This window comes from Cercospora beticola, chromosome 6 (assembly GCF_033473495.1).
Source record: "Cercospora beticola chromosome 6, complete sequence".
Lineage (NCBI taxonomy): Eukaryota > Fungi > Ascomycota > Dothideomycetes > Mycosphaerellales > Mycosphaerellaceae > Cercospora > Cercospora beticola.
Genome location: NC_088940.1, coordinates 894,870 through 913,513, shown reverse-complemented (window position 1 = coordinate 913,513; position 18,644 = coordinate 894,870). Strand labels below are relative to the sequence as shown.

At 52.2% G+C, this 18,644-nt stretch overlaps 11 protein-coding genes across 11 annotated transcripts; 4 read left to right on the top strand and 7 right to left on the bottom strand.

The window, feature by feature from the left end:
• Positions 1-209: 209 nt before the first annotated feature.
• Positions 210-1,560, bottom strand: RHO25_009465 (uncharacterized protein; the record flags this gene model as incomplete). The annotated part of the gene is made up of 2 exons (XM_023600999.2): positions 210-493; positions 549-1,560. The coding sequence occupies 2 exons, from the start codon at positions 1,558-1,560 to the stop codon at positions 210-212; spliced, it is 1,296 nt and encodes a 431-aa protein (XP_023453871.1).
• Positions 1,561-1,791: 231 nt separating this feature from the next.
• Positions 1,792-2,513, top strand: RHO25_009464 (uncharacterized protein; the record flags this gene model as incomplete). Its single annotated transcript, XM_065603187.1, has 2 exons — positions 1,792-2,259; positions 2,316-2,513. 2 exons carry the CDS (start codon positions 1,792-1,794, stop codon positions 2,511-2,513), a joined length of 666 nt encoding a protein of 221 aa, XP_065459259.1.
• Positions 2,514-3,282: 769 nt separating this feature from the next.
• Positions 3,283-4,461, bottom strand: RHO25_009463 (uncharacterized protein; the record flags this gene model as incomplete). Its single annotated transcript, XM_023600997.2, has 1 exon — positions 3,283-4,461. The coding sequence occupies one exon, from the start codon at positions 4,459-4,461 to the stop codon at positions 3,283-3,285; it is 1,179 nt and encodes a 392-aa protein (XP_023453578.1).
• Positions 4,462-4,678: 217 nt separating this feature from the next.
• On the top strand, positions 4,679-5,487 carry RHO25_009462 (uncharacterized protein; the record flags this gene model as incomplete). Its single annotated transcript, XM_023600996.2, has 3 exons — positions 4,679-4,839; positions 4,889-5,285; positions 5,350-5,487. 3 exons carry the CDS (start codon positions 4,679-4,681, stop codon positions 5,485-5,487), a joined length of 696 nt encoding a protein of 231 aa, XP_023453864.1.
• A 200-nt stretch (positions 5,488-5,687) lies between these two features.
• On the bottom strand, positions 5,688-6,570 carry RHO25_009461 (uncharacterized protein; the record flags this gene model as incomplete). Its single annotated transcript, XM_065603186.1, has 2 exons — positions 5,688-5,851; positions 5,910-6,570. The coding sequence occupies 2 exons, from the start codon at positions 6,568-6,570 to the stop codon at positions 5,688-5,690; spliced, it is 825 nt and encodes a 274-aa protein (XP_065459258.1).
• Positions 6,571-6,838: 268 nt separating this feature from the next.
• On the bottom strand, positions 6,839-7,502 carry RHO25_009460 (uncharacterized protein; the record flags this gene model as incomplete). The annotated part of the gene is made up of 2 exons (XM_023600995.2): positions 6,839-7,115; positions 7,180-7,502. 2 exons carry the CDS (start codon positions 7,500-7,502, stop codon positions 6,839-6,841), a joined length of 600 nt encoding a protein of 199 aa, XP_023453865.1.
• A 1,296-nt stretch (positions 7,503-8,798) lies between these two features.
• Positions 8,799-10,137, top strand: RHO25_009459 (uncharacterized protein; the record flags this gene model as incomplete). Its single annotated transcript, XM_023600994.2, has 2 exons — positions 8,799-9,338; positions 9,388-10,137. The coding sequence occupies 2 exons, from the start codon at positions 8,799-8,801 to the stop codon at positions 10,135-10,137; spliced, it is 1,290 nt and encodes a 429-aa protein (XP_023453866.1).
• Positions 10,138-10,661: 524 nt separating this feature from the next.
• RHO25_009458 (uncharacterized protein) lies at positions 10,662-11,711 on the bottom strand (the record flags this gene model as incomplete). Its single annotated transcript, XM_023600993.1, has 1 exon — positions 10,662-11,711. The coding sequence occupies one exon, from the start codon at positions 11,709-11,711 to the stop codon at positions 10,662-10,664; it is 1,050 nt and encodes a 349-aa protein (XP_023453867.1).
• A 1,139-nt stretch (positions 11,712-12,850) lies between these two features.
• RHO25_009457 (uncharacterized protein) lies at positions 12,851-13,963 on the top strand (the record flags this gene model as incomplete). The annotated part of the gene is made up of 1 exon (XM_023600992.2): positions 12,851-13,963. The coding sequence occupies one exon, from the start codon at positions 12,851-12,853 to the stop codon at positions 13,961-13,963; it is 1,113 nt and encodes a 370-aa protein (XP_023453868.1).
• Positions 13,964-14,942: 979 nt separating this feature from the next.
• On the bottom strand, positions 14,943-16,588 carry RHO25_009456 (uncharacterized protein; the record flags this gene model as incomplete). The annotated part of the gene is made up of 2 exons (XM_023600991.2): positions 14,943-16,471; positions 16,531-16,588. The coding sequence occupies 2 exons, from the start codon at positions 16,586-16,588 to the stop codon at positions 14,943-14,945; spliced, it is 1,587 nt and encodes a 528-aa protein (XP_023453869.1).
• A 459-nt stretch (positions 16,589-17,047) lies between these two features.
• Positions 17,048-18,499, bottom strand: RHO25_009455 (uncharacterized protein; the record flags this gene model as incomplete). Its single annotated transcript, XM_023600990.1, has 1 exon — positions 17,048-18,499. One exon carries the CDS (start codon positions 18,497-18,499, stop codon positions 17,048-17,050), a length of 1,452 nt encoding a protein of 483 aa, XP_023453870.1.
• Between the last annotated feature and the right edge of the window lie 145 nt (positions 18,500-18,644).

Here is an 18,644-nt window from a genome sequence, read left to right as displayed (position 1 = left end):
CGGGGGAGGAACTGGAGAGGCGTGTCGATAATCTCAGTTCGCTTTCTGAGCTTTTGACGACTGAGGCAGAAATCGGGGGACGACGTGGATCTGGTAGTCAGAACGCCATAGACCATGGCGTAATTCCAATCGACTGTGCATTTTTACGTACCGAACGCCTCGCTAAATCCCCATACAAGCACATTTTTGCACCGCCTTCTGACATTACACTATGTTCGTGCACGCTTGCTCTTGCCTGGTCGCTTGCTACCAGCCTTCATCTTCTTCACTGAATACCCGCTGTCATCTGCGGTCGATTTGGCATCGTTGCTCTTAGAGAATCGCTTCTTGCCACCAAACCCGAACTTCTCATTCTTCTTCTGACGTTTCCTGTTTGGTCCATCACCCTTAGCTCTTCGCTCTGCCTTGTCCTTTGCAGCAGTAGTGGCGGCGTCTTCCAGCGCGACGTCGAATGGATCGTCCTCGTTGGCTGCGAGATCTGCGCCTTGGCGTTCTGTAACGGGTCAGCACGATACAATACAACTGCAGATAGCGATACTTTGACTTACTCCGCTTGAGAGTCTGAATGCGGTCCAACGTCGCCGTTTTTTCCTTCTGCCTTTCCTGCAACTTCGCAATCTGTACCTGCTTGCCGAACTTCTTGAGATCCCTTTGCCTTCTCGCGTCCGAACTTGCCTTCTTCCTCGCTTCGGTATCTAACAATTTCGCTCGCACCTTGCCCATCTGCTCCTCTGACTTCACCATCTCAGCGAAATAGTCGGTCGGTCTGCTGAACGGTACCCCTTCCGCCTTCAGCTTCGAGCGCGCGGCTGCGACTGCGTTGAGTGATTGTCGATAAAAGGCGAGCTCGCGGTTTAGATCATCCTCGACATCTGCGATCTGAACAGGCTCCTCGGAAGTGATCGCTTGGACAGCAGAAAATGGCAGGTCGGCAGGCAGTGCGATTGACTTTAATGATCGTGCAAGAGCAGCCGTGTTGTTGATGGTCAAACGCTGATGTGGGACAACGTCTTCCTTGTCTTCGGACGCCAGTGATTCGAGATCTGATAGCGGGATATCCTCTTCGTCCTCTTCGTCGTCTTCGTCATCCTCAGCAGCGTCGTTCTCGATCTCAGACTCCGACTCAGATTCGTCCGACAGTGGGCCGATCTCAACGCCGCCATTTGCATCCTCCGCGTCCTCGCTCTCGTCGGTCTCCCAACCTTCTGCGTCTTCCTCCTTCTTGCCGCCATTCGCTATCTCCTCTGCCTCGGCAGCTGCTTTGGCGGCAAGCATGGCGGCTCTTCGCTCTTTGCGATTGCCGGCCTTGGGTTTCTGTCTCTTGTCCACCTTTTCCTCGCCGTCGACTTCGATGACCTCTGCGCCGGCAAGGACATTCTCGAGTGCAGAGAAGTCAACCTCATCTCCCTCATTCTCGTCGCCTTCATCAGCATCGTTTTTCGACTGCTTCGCTCGCTTGCGCTTCTCTGCCTCTTTCTGCTTCTTCTTTTGCTTTTCGAGTTTGTGATCGACACCCTTTTGCCTGTCGAGCGCAGCTTTCAACTTGAGTGCTTTCGCCATTGTGTCGAACCGTTTATGGAAAGAGAATATCGAGGTGGGATCGTAGTGCGAAGCAGCAGTGCAGCTTCTTTCTCGAGCAAGAACTTTTGGGTTGCGTGCCGAATCCCTGCTAGCGTGCTCGGAAGCCGCTGCCGAACCGAACTCTAAGTTGAATGTGCAGACTCCCGCGGCGTATGTCCTCCCTCGCAACTCACGATCAGAGCGGGAATACAACATGTCAGCTCATCAGCCATGATTTTCTCTCGTCTGTCATCGCGAGGTCTCTCGCAGCCCATAGCGCGGCATTGGCGCAACATTGCATCGACATCATCCAGGAACACACGTGCGAAGCCCAGCAACGAAAGCAAGTCACCATTAGTGAAAACATGGGACTACCTGACGAAAATCAACTGGCGGAATGTCAACCCTCTACCCTCCATGATGTATGCCACCGCATTCTTGCTCGGCTACCATGTCTTCACGAACTATTTCTACGTGATCGATAACTGCCACGGGCAGTCTATGCTGCCGACGTTTGCCTACACCGGTGATCTGGTGTGCCTTAGTAGATATTACAGGCGAGGACGAGGCATTCAGCTAGGCGACTTGGTCAGTTTCAAAATACCTATCAAAGATGAGTATGGTCTCAAAAGGGTGGTGGGAATGCCAGGTGACTTCGTACTGATGGATACACCTGGCAAGAGCGATGCAATGATTCAGGTAGGAGCACAGCGATGTCCATTGCCAATTGTTTCAGGAAAATTAACATATGGTAGGTACCGGAAGGGCATTGCTGGGTGGCTGGCGACAATCTTGCGCACTCTCGCGACTCCAGACATTATGGACCAATTCCCCTGGCATTGATTCATGGCAAGGCCGTATTCAAATACCATTACCGTCGCTGGTTGCCCACTGGCTTTACAACATTCAAGCGTGGCTTGAAATCTGCTGAGATAGAGGACGAGATTGATTGAGTGGCATTGAAGCACTCATTTTAACATGGCCGAAGTTTGCACTTGGACAGACTACCGTCCTTGTGGCGACATGGCCGTAAAGCTTGGTCATATGCGTCGGACGTAACCCTTTGCAGAGCGAGCGGCAACGCATATCGATAGCGGCTGATTTTGTGCTATGTCATTACGCAGGCATGAACATTCATGCGTACGGGCCAGCACACGTGAATCATCATGGCTGCTACCTCACGCAGGCTCTTCGGAAACAATGCATAAGCGGCTCCAAGGCGCGACTCCTTCGCAACTTCTCGTCCCTGCCTCGTTTGAGCCATGGCCAAACCTTTTCTGATCACCGTTGCTGGGAACAGCGGCTTCATGATGGCTCAAGCCCTGCGAAAAGAAGGGATGCCTTTTCAAATCTTCGAGCGAGATCAGTCTCCAAGCTTCAGGAGTGCAGGGTAGGGACCGACGCTGAATTGGGCACTTCCGACGTCCCGATCGTTGCTGCCAGAGGACATAGTAGCAATGCTGCTCGAGACTTTCGTCAATGCCGAAGCTGTGAGGCTGGCGAGAGGAGAAGCTTTACCTTCCACGATATCAGCACTCGAGAGGCGAAATGGAAGGTGCCTTCCCCCGAGAAAATTCGGGTGAGTCGCAGAAGTAAAACTGCTGGCTCAAGGCTGTGACATAGTCGCCATGCGCAACCCAGGCAAGGACCATGGTGCTGCGCCCCCGCCGAGCGCATGTATCAGAGATCGCTCAAGGTTCAGCGATCGCACAAGACCGTTCTTCAGACACCACTCTTCTCCTTCTCCTTCGCTGCTTTCCGCGCCAGGTATCTCGCCTTCGCATCGCTCACGTCCGCAGCAGTCTTGGTCGATTTTGCAGCCTTCTCCAGCTTTTCCCGTTCAGCGTCTTCTTCCTCACGCTGTCGCTTTTGTCGTTCAGCAATCTGCTCTTCCATCATCCTGCTCTGCCTCTCCCTCGTGGCCTGCTGAGCATCCTTATTCCTTGACGGGAAGGCCGACTGCGCAGGACGATTCGAACTCTTCAAATGATCTGCCCCTCGTCGATCGGACCCTTTGCCAGACGGTACAATATTCAACCCAGCAGATAGTAGCTCTCGCTTGTCTGTAATTTGACCTTCCTCATTGACATGGATATTCTTTCCTGCCGCCTTCGCCTCTTCAGCAAGTTCAGCGTCCGTCTTCTTGCGCTCCCCTTCGCCAATCTTGACACCTTCTTTCTCCGCTTTCTCGGCGGCCTCCACTGCTTCCTGATGTTGCTTCTCACTCTGATCCATCATCGTGCGGTAAAAGCCTGCCATCCCTCCCACAAGCTTATTTCCCCTCCGCTTTGCCTCTTCTTCGGCCCTCTTCTTCTCTTCCTCTTCCAGCCTCCTTGTCTCCTCCTGTTGAGCCTTGTATGCCCCTGTCACGAATTTCTCCTTATCCGCAAATTCATCTCCCTCAGCTTCTCGCTCTTTTTGCAATAGCTTCTCCTTCGCGATCTGCTGATCTTGCTTCCGTCTCGAAGCAGACTCTAGCAAATTGTTGATGTACTTCGGTTTTCGCAGAATTGCATCTTCCTTTTGCGCGGCTTTCTTAGCCTCCGTCACGGAAGTCTTCGCATCGTGGAAGGAATCATAGTCGAAAATCGCGGCATCTGCTTCCTGGGCGTCCTTGACTTTGTTTTGCGCGGCGCGCAAGGCAGAGAGGTCTTGTCGGGAATCATCTTCATCGTTCATTCGTTTTGGAGGATTCTTGGGCGGCGGTTTCGAAAGACCAGGAGCAGGTTTTGATTGAGGTGCTGGCTTCGTGCTGCGGCCAAAGGTGCTGATTTCCTCGACAGCGACTTCTGCTGGGCCAGAATTTTGAGGTTCATCGTCGCCATCTTCATCATCGAGGAGGGTCCGCCTGGGAGGCGGTGCGCCTTTCTTCTTCACATTGAGGCCGTACTTGAGCGACATGGTGTTGTTGTTGCAGGAAGTTAGTTGATCTAAGCTGAAACGGGCAAGTATGGCGACTGTATCGGCGAGACTGTCGGGCCGGAAAGCTTCACGGCCACAGCAGACCCGGCCCGGCTGCCATGTATCGGACTTGCTCCAGCTGTGCCTGCCATGTTGACAATACATTTCTCAATCTGTGTCTGAAACATTCACAGACAGAGTTGTTATATCAGTCAGAATGACCATGTCAGAAAACAAAAGTCGTGCGCTTCGAGGCGAGCTTTACTATGCATTCACACCAGAAATGGTCAACGGCCGCCGTCGATGTACCCAAGCTTGCAATCGATACAATAATGCCGGGGAAGTGACAAGGAGACGCCAAGTAGAATTGTGGCGAGAGTCCGTAAGCGACGGCACTATGTCGAGAACATTCGCTCACCTCATCCAGTATCGTTGGCGACAAGTCTCCACTCCCGGACAAAGCACAAACGGAAGAAGACGACGAAGAACTCTTCGCTAACGATGCTTGGGTTGAACCGCCGGTTCGAATTGATTATGGGACGAATGTCGAACTCGGCAAGAATGTTTTCATCAATTTCAATTGTACCATTCTGGACACCTGCAAAGTCCGGATTGGCTCTAGAACTTTGATCGCCAGCAACGTGTCATTGTATAGTGGCACTCATCCTCTAGATCCTGAGGTACGTAATGGTACTCAAGGACCAGAGCTGGGTGGCGAGATCAACATTGGCGAAGATTGTTGGCTCGGCGGGAATGTGATCATCTTGCCAGGGGTTACCATCGGACAGGGTTGCACGGTTGGAGCTGGTAGTGTCGTGACGAAGGTATCGATTCTCTCTTGCTTCGATTCATCAACATTGAATCTCATGCTGATGTTCGTTACCGCAGGATGTTCCTCCCTATAAAGTTGTCGCTGGCAACCCGGCCCGGATCATCAAAGATGTACCCCGGGGGACAAAAGCAGAAGTGTCGAGTGGAGCTCTAGCAGCGCTCCAGCGAGATGAGGAGGAAGAAGCAGGGCCATGAGCCTGTCGGGACAGCATTACGACAAGACAGGAATGTAACTTCATGACTTATGCCCTTCACGAGTTAATTTGCTCCAGCCAGGGAGTATGACGGGGCAGACTATCTATTGGAAGAAAGCCGTGGACGACGAAACCCATATCTCCGACCTCTTTTGCAAGCGTCAAATGCATCAAGCCAATGCTTTTGTTTCCTCTCCTTGGTCATATCTTTGGTGAGCCAACACCTGGTTCTTGGCGACGAAGCGCCAACATATGCTGCAAGTGAGCCTGCCATCTATCATGCTCAGCACAAATCGACTGGTCTCCATCCAGGTCGACCATTTCCTCAGCAGTTCTTCCGCCTTCGTCCTCTACACGCCTGTAATCTGCCCACCTCATCAGCTCTAGTACCATGGCGTGACGGTTCGCAAACGTTATACTCACGCCACCCCCAGACGCCTCCAGCTTCTGCATAACACTCTGACCACTTCCGTTCTGGATGCGCCTCTTTCAGCCTATCTGCAGCAGCCTTTTGCCTCATCGTCATGCCCCACGCCCCGGCGTAGTCCGCACCAGTCTGGTGACTTATGATGTCGCCATGATCATCCCGTTCCGTCCTGTCAGACCGTTCCTGCTTGGTCTTGATAGGATCCAAGAAGAAATGTATCGAGATACTGTGAGATTCACGAGCAGCCGCCCAGTCTTTCCCTTCACCTGGGTCGTCCCAGGCGGCATTGAGCTTTTGAAAGCATTCGGCAGTGGTCAGCGACGGGTCTCGAGACTTCATGCTCGGGATCAATGTCTCTACGGGAACATGATCTGGAAGAATCCATTCGCCTGTTGTAGAACGAGTTGCATCTCGACAGAATGAAGGTGAGTTGTAAGCACTAAACCTCTCGAAACGGGCGTACCAGTTTTCGTCCCAGACTGCTCTTAGTCCTTGCATACAGGCCGCTGGGGTAAGTGAGGGTTCTGTAGCGAGCATTTCATGTATCATGGTCTCAAACGGAATGGCTGTGTCGAGCAGCCAGGCGCCATCTCCGGAACGGCTTGCATCTGGACATGCGATAACTTCGGCTACGCCCTTCTTGCGGAGTTCATTCATGGTGATTAAAAATTGGTTAAATATTGACAATACCGATGCTCTGACTAGTTGCGATGCACTTGGACATTTGTCTCATAACTTCGTAAGAATCATGTACTGAATCAATCTTAACCACCCATTGCGGCACAGCATGCATGCCTATGTTTAGCAACAACCAAGACGCTTAGCGCATTGTGTCGCCGGAGACTTGCTATGAGACTGTGCCTCACTCGCCCTTTCTCGATCCCAATCACGTACTCCCAACTGCTGGTTGCACTTCCAATTTCACTCATTGCCTCGAACCAGGATAGAAACGTGGTCCCTTGTTGTTCAGGCATTCGGTGAAGGAAGAACACGTGCCTTTGCTGTACCCAGTGTTGCATCCCACATCGACACAGGCGCGACCGGATGGGCAGTCCTTGTCTGAGTTGCAGCTCGACAGGCCAGAACAGTCACCAGCAAAAGCGTTGCATGCACCACCTTCCGCACCAACACGGAAGTCGCAGAAGCAGCCGCCATCGCAGGAGCGGCTGTTAGTGTCGCAAGTTGGAATCTTTGGAGCTGGCCTAAGCAAATGTCAGCTCGCTGCAACGAAGGTTGATGTACTCTAGAACGTCTGGGAAGTCTTACTTGGCACACTTCACACCATGGCCTTTGCTCGTCTTCTCGAAGTACGGAGATGGGTTGGCGTTATAGTAGCACTTGTGGGTCTTCTTGCTCCATTTGGCGCTCAGGCATTTCGAATCTTTGGCGCAGGCCTTGACACAGTCGTCGTAGCAGGATTGATAGTTGTTCTTGTAGCTGCCGCTTGTGAACTCGTAGTTGCAGCTACGCACGCATTGGCGTCCGTTAATGCTGATGGGTCCGCTCTGGCAGCTGTCTGACTTAGAGGCAGGGTTCGCCAGAACGCCGACGATGGGGAGAAGGGCAACCAGGACTGTGCTGAACAACATGTTGGCGGATGAGGCTGTCGTGAGGGAGAAGGTAGAGAGTGACGAGTCGTGCCACTGCGCGACGAAGAGTTGGACGGGCGTTTATGGCATTCTGGTAACGCATGGCCCATGCGTACATACTTCAGCCTCTCGCGTGCACATTGCATATCCTCATTCGAAGGCTCGACGCTTGTCGACGCCTTGAAAGTATACAGCCGTGAGAACGTGTCTAGCCGCGCGAGACTGCGCTGAGAGCGCGCGCCCCGAGCGTGAAGCCCTTTCTCATTACGGTAAGAGCCCGTCTGTCGACCGTTTGGTTGGCGCTAGAGCAATAGCTTTGCCAGACACGTGGCGCTATGCCACGAACGTAAGGGGCAACAGCACAGATGGGGAAGGCCGAGACGCCACTCAATCTCGCTCGCTGACTTGTACCTCCCTTCCAGTGTTCGCGTGCCTTGGGACTGGCATATTATTGCCTGGAGTCGTCGACACAGGCCAGGTTGCAACGCGTTCTTGTTTTTGCAGTTCGTAATGCGCAAGTAAGCGAAGTTGCTACTCCTTTGCCAACGACTCCAAGACCGATGGCAATATAACGTCCTGCATCCTCTTTCAGCGTCGAGCTGGCCGCGGACGCAGGTGACGCCGTGGCTCTCGCTGAATAGGGCGACTTCCGAAGGAGGCGTGCGAAGCTGAAGCAGAGACTGGATGGGCGAGGTCGACAGAGATGAAAAGGCTGGTACTGTACTGCATGGAGGTGACAGAAGTGGAAAGGGATGTTCCAGAACGCTCGAAGAAGTTCGGTGTTGCCTGAGGCGTCAACCACTTTTCCTGGTCCTTCCGAGACACATAGCAGTCGGGCCACACCTCTGAGTCGCATCGTCTAGAACTTGCTCCCAACGATGGGACCGATTCGACTGCGTCCATCGCCTGCCCGCCGCTGTCCCATCTCGGCGACGCAAGATCCGGCGACCTCGGCATCACAGCCCTACCCTCTCCGTCGGCCGAATGGTTGCTCCGAAAAAATTGGACCTCCTTTCCTCGACTAAACTGCATCAGATCAAGTGCGGCGCTGCGGACAGACTCCGAGGAAAATTGTTATGCTGAGCGAGCGGTGCACAATTAGAAATGCACATGTCGTGAAAGTGATCACGAAGCCCGACCGAGGCAGATCAGTAGAATGCAGATGCCACAGATAAGTGTACGAAATCTCGCAAAGTGTAACACATTCCCATCGACAGTTCTTCTTCCATTCACGCTTGAGCCACAGTACGGTCAACCTGCAAGCTTGCAGTGCAGCCATTCTGTGACGACTCCATCATGTCTTCTCCAGCCTTGGAACCGTTCCTCCTCCCAAATGGAACCAAACTCAAGAATCGCATTTACAAAGCCGCCATGGAAGAAAACATGGCGGACGTCGCACATGGCAATCAGCCGTCCGAGGGACTAATCAATCTGTATCGCACTTGGGCAGAAGGGGGATCCGGTCTTGTTATGAGCGGCCATGTAATGATTGATCCACGCGCTATGGCTCTGCCTGGTGATGTGTTACTGGCAGAAGATGGCCCAGTACAAAGCGACCAGCGTTGGAGAGAGTGGATCAGGGCAGCAAAGTCGAACAACACGCAATTCTGGCTGCAGATCAACCACCCCGGACGACAGATCAAAAAGGGAAGTGGCTTGCCTACTTATTCTCCTTCGGCTGTGCCACTCGAGATGGGTAAGCTCAGCGGTATGTTTGATATGCCGCTTGAGATGAGCGAAAAAAAGATCCAGGACGTCATTCAACGCTTTCGCTGGGCAGCGAAGAAGGCCGAAGAGCTAGGAGTCGATGGTGTAGAGATACATGCAGCTCACGGAGTAAGACCGTCCTACTTCGAGTGGGATCTTATCCACTAACGTTTACCAGTACCTGATCTCGCAATTCCTGTCACCAAAAAGTAATAAGCGAACCGATCGATGGGGCGGCCCCCTCGAAAATCGTGCCAGGCTTCTTTTGGAAGTCATCAAAGCAATCCGAGAAGCAGTCTCACCGTCCTTCGGCGTAGGTGTCAAAATCAACAGCGCCGATTTCCAACGCGGCGGCTTCGACTCGAACGATCTGAAATGGACCGTGGAGCAAATGAACGACATGAAACTCGACTTTGTCGAACTATCTGGCGGCAATTATGAAATGCCAGCTATGGGCGGCGCCGCTCAAAGCAACGAGAAGAAATCTGCTCGTACAATCGCTCGTGAAGCATATTTCCTGGAAGCCGCGCAAGAATTGAAGAGTATAGCTAAAGTGCCATTGATCGTGACAGGCGGTATTACAAAGCTGGAGACCGCCAACGCTGTTGCATCATTGTCAGATAATACACTGGTCGGTATTGGAACTGCGCTTGGTTATATTCCAAATTTGCCCAATCGCTGGGCTGCGGGTGAACAGCCGGTTGTGAATCTGCCCCAATCGTGGATTCTGCCTGGAATGTTGAAGTTTGCGGGCAACATAGCCTGTGTGCATTGGAATATGGCCAATATCGGGAAGGGCAAGCCGATCTGGATGGGCGTGTGGCCCATGTTGGCAGTCTTGTGGGAGGCTTTGGGGGAGAGGAAACAGATGGCTGAGTATAAGAAGTGGTTGGCGGCTTTGGAGAAGCAGTCCGGTAAACAAGCGTGAGTAGTGTTTCCGGGAAAACACGATCTTGCCCTGAAGAGCAACGAATGTCACGATTCACCTCTCGCATGGACGCGCAAAGGCAAGCCTAGGAGAAGATGCACACAAGCATCAACGAGGACTCTCCACAGCTTCTTACGCCTTGTGTCTCTGAAATCCACCTCTGTGTCCGGCGCGAAGAACAGACACGTTCCAGGAGCACGTCATACGAGGCGTGCTACAGCTTGCGTTGATCGAGCGTCAGAGCATGGCCGCGTTGAGCTGGGCTTAGAGCGATGTGGGAATTGGGGGAGGATCATGGGGACCATTGACAATCTACCACTATTGTGGCCGCTCGTCTAACGAAGGCATCTCAGGTTGGATGTTTGAAAAGAACAGACTTTAAATCGACAGACTCTACATGAACTTGTCTAGACTTGCATGCCGAAGTCTGTTCTGACATCCATCAACAGACGGTGAATGCACTGTTCCCAGTGATCGCAGCGCAACGAAAGATTCCGAATCCACATCTTTGCCATGGAAGCAGACTATTCGACCCCGTTGAAAGGCATTTCCGTCAACTGCGCATACGACTTCATGCGTAGCCACTGTTTGCCTTCTGATCTCAGCGTCCATGGCCTGCCGTGGACAGAATAGATGTTGTGTTCGTGAGGTTCCTCATGTTTAAATGTTCTGTCGACGTACCAATTGTCGTACACCTTTGCTTTCCTTTTGTCTTTCGCCTCGTTGTTTGCCTTGCCATTATCATTTGCCTCGCCATCGTTGTCTGCCATTCCATCGTTGTCTGCCTCGCCATCCTCATCTGAAATGCCGTCTTCATTGGTCTGATCAGCGTTGGCATTCACTGGTGCCATCGGCTTGCTGTAATCTTGTCGCGGCCACTTCAAGTACATTGCGCCGGGAACCAGAATCCGATCGCCTAGTGGCTTGATGAAGCCATGTGAGTCCTCGTTGACATTGTAGTGCAGTCCAAAGAATTCGCAGATCGCTTCGATGACCCAAGCGCCTGTCATTTTCACGCCTCGAATCACATTATCTGGGCAAATGATGATCGCAGCCTTCTCCGTCTGTGCATGAAAGTTCCCCTCGGAACATGTTGGATGATTCCTGAAAAACTCGCGGAATTCCTCGCGCAGCATATCTTTGACGCGCTCAGTCAGGTTGCCCCCAGATTCTTCATCATTCAGGACCCAAAGAGCGTCCATGCACGGTTCTATAAGCTCGAGCTTCGGTCGTTCAAAATTGTGGGCATCAATATGTGCCGCGAAGAAGTGCGTGTCGCTGACAGGAACATAGACTCCGACGCAGGTGTAGCAGCATGTGGTTCCAACTGCCTTGATGTCTTGGGTCACTTTTCCGGTGAGACTGGTGTATTGCAGAGGCAATTTGAACAGTCCTCCTTGACCTTGAGAAATGTGCAAATATTCACCTCTGCTGTCGCCAGCGGCGGAGGATTCTCCGATACCTGGGAAGATGTCTTGTGCCTGGAGGGGAATCGGCTCAATTGGTGCTGAGCGGCCGTGATCAATGCTGCTGAAGGCTCTAAAGAATGCCTTGCTCACTTCGGGATCATCCATGGCTTGTGAAGCTGTGATAATGCCAAAGGTTGAGCCTTGCGAAGTCCTTGAGAAGTCCGAACAACCTCATGGCGGATGACTGTGATACAAGTAGCGACTTTCAAAAAGCATCAAACACTCTTTACAAACAAATGAATACGAAATGGAACATTCTCTCCACTTTAGCTCACCTTGCCAATGTTCTGCGACTCATAAGAGAACTCAGCCTTCTTGCTTGTCTCATCGCGTAGCTTCTAGTGCTCAATGGACAACGTCAGCCTTCAAGCGAGTACTGGATGGCATGGTTGAAGTGTCTAGAACGAGCGTTCGATGACTTTCATAGTCTGAGAGTGTTGTGTTGTGGTTTCGGTCGCGAGAGGAAGTCATGGCCAAAATCTTGGCACTCGACGACGCGTCTTGGGATCACCTGTCTTCGTACAGTGTAAACACCACTCATCTCGCCATCTGCGGAACACATCGACATGTGTTATGTGTCTTGCGGCGCAAATGAAATGGCCTGTACAGTATCGATGCCTTTAGATGCACTTGGCTGTCCTAGTCTATCCGAGACGAGCACCCGAGTGCACCGCGTCGCGTCGGTAGTGTCTGCTTACAACTACAGCAGAGCAAAAGCGCAGAGATCAGACAGGACTCACAAAGTACCTTATGAGCACTCTTGAACAGGGTTTACGGACCGGGGTGCCGCCATAACAGGCGTTGGAGATGCACAGCCAGTCCAGCTGCTGAGCGGCCGAGACTCTCGTTTGAGAATCTGGCAGTATCCGCTGCTATGGGTGAATTAAGAAATCTGCAACATGCGGTGGCCATTGGATATCAGGATCGGCGTTAAATCAGGCCAACTGGAGGTTCATATCTCTTTTTGGACTCGAGACAACGACCTATGCTCAACCCTTGTGAGGAACGCACTCTTCACTCTGCATGACTTTCGTAAAATTGAGATTACCTTATGATCGAACTGCTCCAGTTCAGGCTCCGCTGATAAGATGATCTCGAAGATTTACAATGTTGTCAGAAGCATGAGTGATAATATCCTGGGACAAGTATGACGGACATCGGTACCGATCGCCGAGATGCAACGCCATAGTCTACCACAGCTATTCGGCCACAAGCTTCAATGTGCTTGCCTCACAACTCGCATCATGTTACAGCATTCACGTTCGCTGAGCAGACGAGGCTTACAGTACTTCAACACCGGCATATACACGAGCGCAACAGTAATCTCACGTGCCGAAATTGCTGGCGAGAAAACCTGGTATCCGCCGAGAACTCATCAGAGCTTTAAAAGAGCATACACCGCAAGCAAGATCACTCGAATGGCTTCGTCAAACACGATCAGCAGCGTCAAAGGCGATGGCTACACTTTGGGCGTCCTCGCTTGCGGCACCATGGGCAATGCAATTCTGAGCGGCATTTTCCAGTCGTTGAATGAACAAAACAAGCTTCACCAAAGCAGTAGCGACCGACAACTCATTCCCAGTAGATTTGTTGCTAGTGTGCGAAGACCTGAAGGAGCTCAGAAGATTAAATCGGAGCTTCGTCATTATCCTCAATTCGAGAAGCTGTCCATCTATCAGAACGACAACACCAGCGCAGCGAAGGAAGCAGATGTTGTGATTCTCGCGTGCGCGCCAAACAAGCCTGCTTCAATTCTGCAAGCGCCTGGAATGAAAGAAGCACTTTCGGGCAAGCTCTTGATCCACATCCTTGCGGGAGTTTCAGTGAAGGACGTCCAAGAACAACTGCACGACACTACTGCACCTGAAACCTCGCAATGTACTATAGTGAGGACGCTACCGAATGCAGCTGCAGCAGTGAGACAAAGTTGCACAGTCGTCGCAACCTCAGACCCGCTTCTCACGCCTGAGCATGATGCCATTGTCAAGTGGATCTTCAGCCAAGTCGGTCGAGTCATATATCTTCCTGAAGCACAAATGAACATCGCGGCCGTTCTCGCAGGGGCTACTCCTGCCATGATGGCAACTCTGATCGATGGTATTGCACAAGGTGGGATTGAGCTCGGAAGCCCGATGAGAGAAAGCTACGAAATGGCAGCACAAGCTATGATTGCGGCTGGGACACTGGTCCTCCAGGGAGCGCATCCGGCTCAGGTTCGAGATGGCTGCAGCTGTCCCGGAGGATGTACTGCCAAGTCCCTGGCAGTGATCGAAGAAGGTGCCGTGAAGGGAACTCTGGCAAAGGCAGTCCGGGAGGGCGTAGGCGTTGCTGAGAAATTGGGTGCGAAAAGCGACTAGAACATCATTCACAATGATGGTATAGTCTCCGTGCCGGCGTTGAGACAGAGTACACACGATGTAGACAAGGCGTGGAAGTGGCAAACATGTCTCAGTCGCAGACTTACAGGTATGAAACATGCAGAACAATGCCAAATACCAGCGCATATTCACAAACAAGGCCACGAAGAAATCAAGCATCCTCACAAGAAATTCCATTCGGAGGCCAGAACCCTGTTCTTCCCATCTACATAGCCAGGAGTTTGCTCGCCCACAGCCATTATCAAGCGCCAGCATCGTCAACACTCTCCAAACTATGCCGCCAGAAACACGATCCGAAAAGCTCGAATGCACCAGCTGTTGGGAAATCCTCTCCAAATGGTGGTTTCCCGACCTACCACTCGCCGCCGGCTGCGAACACAAAATCAACATCTGCATCAAATGCCTTCAAAAATGGATCACTACTTCTATTGACTCTCAATATCAGCCACGAATTCTTTGTCCGCATGTCGACTGTGATGCGAAGCTTGAAGGCGAACAAGATCTGGAACGTCATGCGAAGAAGTCAGATTGGAACCGAGTTGGAGCGCGTATAACGATCATCAACGTTGGAAAGTTGGGGGCGCCGGCGGACAGGAATGCCCCTGGGCAGATGGGCGGGGAGGATAGATTGAGTAGGGAGTTGATTGAGAGAATGAAGAGGGAAGGGAAAGTGGTGGAGTGTTTGAACTGTTTGTGTGAGATTGAGACGGAATTCGATGTTGGGAGGTTTAGATGTGGGAGATGCCTTTATGAGCAGAAGTGGGAGGGGAGTGAGAGTTGAAACGAAAAGGCTTGGCGCAATTGATGGGCGAGACCGGGGGTACTTTTGCAACCTCATATCGCTCTCATTTGCGCGGAAACTGGACTTTCAAAACCATAATGCGGATCGAATGAATTTTCTATGTTGGAGATCTCCGTTTGAAAAGCACTCCCATCTCGTGGAACGTGTGAAGCTTGTCTACCAAGCCGTGATATCCTCGGCCTCAGCTTCTCCAAATACACTAGCCTTTGCCTCTGCCTTCTCCTCTTCCTTCGGTGGCCAGTTGATAGGCTCTCGTGCCATGATATCTGGCAATTCGCGTTTCATAAACTCCTTCAAAAAGCCATTGACCTGCTTGAATTCCAGCAAGAAAGCATCATGCCCATCGGGACTATCGATGTTCTTGAGCTCTGCGTTCGGAATAGCAGCAGCAAGTTGCTCTTGCTCCTGGTAGGTGAAGAGGCCATCGCTCTGGATACCAAGGACAAGAGTTGGCTGCTGAATCATAGCCAATGCAGCTCGAACTTCTTCCTCGGTGGGAGAGCCAGTGGTGTCGGTTCTGCCACGAGCCACATCGTGCGTGTCGAGCTTTCTCGTGATGGCGATGTAGCAATTAGCATCGAATCGCTTGATGAATTTCTCGCCCTGGTACCGCAAGTAGGACTGAGCAGAATAGTATGTTGGCACTTTTCTTCTGCTTGGTTTTACTTCGACTGGGATCTCTTTGTCGCCGGAGAATTGCGGATCTTGGACTGTCACGAACTGCTCCTGTGGCTGGAGCGAATCAACGCTTGCTGTCAGGTCGCCATCGGGAATCTGTGCTCGGGAGTGTCGTCTGCTCGGGTGCTGTCTTGGACTTCCGGCGTTCCGATGTCCCTCGTTGTGGGTGTAGAAGTGCTCTTCGCCTCCCTCGTCTCTCACTGGAGTTCCTGGTCGCTGCATGGTATTGATGCCACCTTTGGCTTGCCTGGGATCTGGGTGCTTTCTGCCAAATCGGCTCTCAAAGCTATCGCGAGAGCGATAGGTGAGAAGTGCGCTCATTCTCGCAGCTCCGAGACCACTGGCTGGTGGATCGCCGAATTGATAGTAACCATCATCGTACTTCGGATCCGAGTAAATACTCTGCCTCTGCGCCTCACCCCAGCTGATACCCCACGCACTGTATCGAGCAGATGTCGCGATCGGTATAATGCTCCTCACATAGTCTTTGCCAAAGTAGGCAAATTCCAGCACGAGCATTCCGCCCATACTTCCTCCAATGACTGTCGCGATCTTCTTCACGCCGAGGTCATCGAGCAGAATTTTGAACAGATTCACATCATCTCTTATTGTCGTGAGCGGGAACTCCGGGCCATAATGCCCTTCCTCTTTCACGCCATTCTTCGCTGTCACCGGGCTAGCACTTCCATAGGGACTTCCCAAGCTATTGAAGCAGACGATGAAGAAGCGAGACATGTCGAAGGCTCTGCTTTCCTCGCCATTTGGGCCCGGGCCTCCGAGAAGAGGTCCCCACCAATCTTGGACATCGGCGGAGCCAGTCAGGGCGTGGCAGATGACCATGGCATTGTCGGCTTCGGGCGAGAGGTTGCCGTAGGTTTTGTAAGCGACTGGGACATTGTGGAGCGTTGCGCCGGATTCGAGGGTAAAGGACGGGATTATGGCGATGTCTTGATTCGGGATCAGTTTCACAAAGGGATTTTCGGTCTGGTCAGCAGGCTTGATGCGCTCTACACAGCAGAAGTCAGTCAGGCAGGTGGAAGGCGGGGTCGTAAGAAGTGGAATGTACTGAATTGGTGCGTCTTGTGGTCGGAGGCGTGAACCAATCCATTGGGGGCAGTCGTCATCGTTGAAGGTCTGGTGTATATGGCATAGGCTGTGCCGTGATGTGTAGAGAAGACGAGAGGGAGGGGAGGGAGACAACGAAAGATGTAGGCGGGCAGCGAAAGAATCACTCCATTGACTCAAATTTCCCACGCTTTTGCCGATCTACGCTGTGAAGCTTTCTGACGCCATCGCACAAACCACCAATGGCAACACCGACAAACATGTACTTGCGGCGAGGTATTGATGATCCGGCAGAAGCAATGGGAATCGTCCTCCATCTGCCGAAATTGCAGACTCGAGGCGGCAATGGCACAAGGCGAAGAGAGAGGGAGAATGTCATCGGCATTGGTGAGCGGCGGGAACGTGAACGGAGCCCGGTCCGCCCATTCATATGAAACTGACTCATGTTCCATGCCCAAGTCTCGCACTTCACCTCGTTTCTACAACAGCGGGAAAGATTCGCCGCCACCAAAGGGCGTCTACACGATGAGAACGTTATCGCACGGATTGCCCTCCGGCGTCGACTCTGGATCGACCTGTTGCAGAGCATAAGCATTCTTCGGTGTCCCATCCACCCCTTCAGAAAAAGCCCATTGGACGAACTTGATACTCGGCTCGTCCACCAGCTGCGTGAAAAGATCTGCCACTGCCAATGTCAAAATTAGCATGAAGAGCATTGGCAAGAGCCATCTGACCTCCATTCCGAGCGGCCCAGTATTGGGAAGCTTCATCCAGTTGTCACAGGTCCTGATCTGGCGATAGCGTCTTGCCAGCCCACACGCAGCATACATTCGGACTCCCACACTCCAAAGCAAAGGGCCGTGGATAAGATAGAAGCTGTAAGATACCCGGCCAAGATACTGTGGAAATCGCATCTCGAGTATGTGCTTGCAACTCGAAATTTGTGGTATGGATGTGACTGCCAGAGTCGAGCCCCAGAAGCGATACCAGAATTTGAAGTCTGGGTAGTTCGGTGGAAGGAGAAGGTGCAGAGCCGACCAGCCTGGATACGCGCTGAAATGTTGAGGCTCGCCCGCGAAGCCATGCCCGAGCGCTGACATGTACAATCCCAGCACGAGGAAGATGTACCACATGCCTTGGTGACGCGGTCTGACTCGCTTCAGCAGGTTCGGCAGCTGCTTAGCTTCAGAAAGCAGTGAGATGTCGCAGAAGATGAGGCCTACGAAGAACAGCGCATCGACCTTCGCGAGGTAGAGACGGTAGGCGCACATGGCTACCTCTGTTACCAATCGTGCTTCCTTCGAGAAACGAGACGTCGCAAGGATCGTGCAGTATATGAAAACCGAGCCCCAAAACTCCTCCGGGATCGTCCACAAATGAGGATTGTATCCAGTAATATCCCCAGCGTTGTGCAAATCCCACCACCTTCTCAATTCCGCCGTCCACGAATCCAGCAACTCCGGCGATCCTTTCGCCAAACTGCGGAATCCCAGAGCATACCAACTAGACATCCAGATAAACGTCGAAACATAGACCGGCAAGAAAAGTCTTCCCCATCGACGAAAAAGACTTGAACCGGTCGACTTCGCAAGGACGCTAAAATCCTGCTGCTGGACTAGCTGCAGGGGCTTATGTGCGAGGACATAGCCTGATATAATGAAGAATATCGGAACGGCAAAGATCCCGCCGCTGAAGATGAGTCGGATGAATGGAAATGTTGCAATGTGGTATTGTCCATTGAGACCCCAGGGATCTTCGATTATGATGTATTTCGACATGTGGTGCCCATATTCCTCGTGGTGCAGGATGAAGACTGATAGAGCGGCGAGTCCTCGAAGTCCATCGAGCCAGGCTGTGGATCGTAGTGATTGCGGCTCATTCCCGTTGGTTGAGCATGGTGACGGGTGTAGTGCTCGGCGAAGGCGGCGCAATGTGGCGAAAGTTTGTCGATAGATGAAGTGGAAAGCCATTGTTTGAGTTGTAAATTGTGCACAAACAGGCGTGCAATAAGTGTGGCAGGCGCGCGCTTGGGATAGCATGGCTGTATCAGAGAGGGGTAGAGATAAAATTGTTCTCGCCGTTGAGACCGTTTGAAGTCTGATTTGGTGGACCATG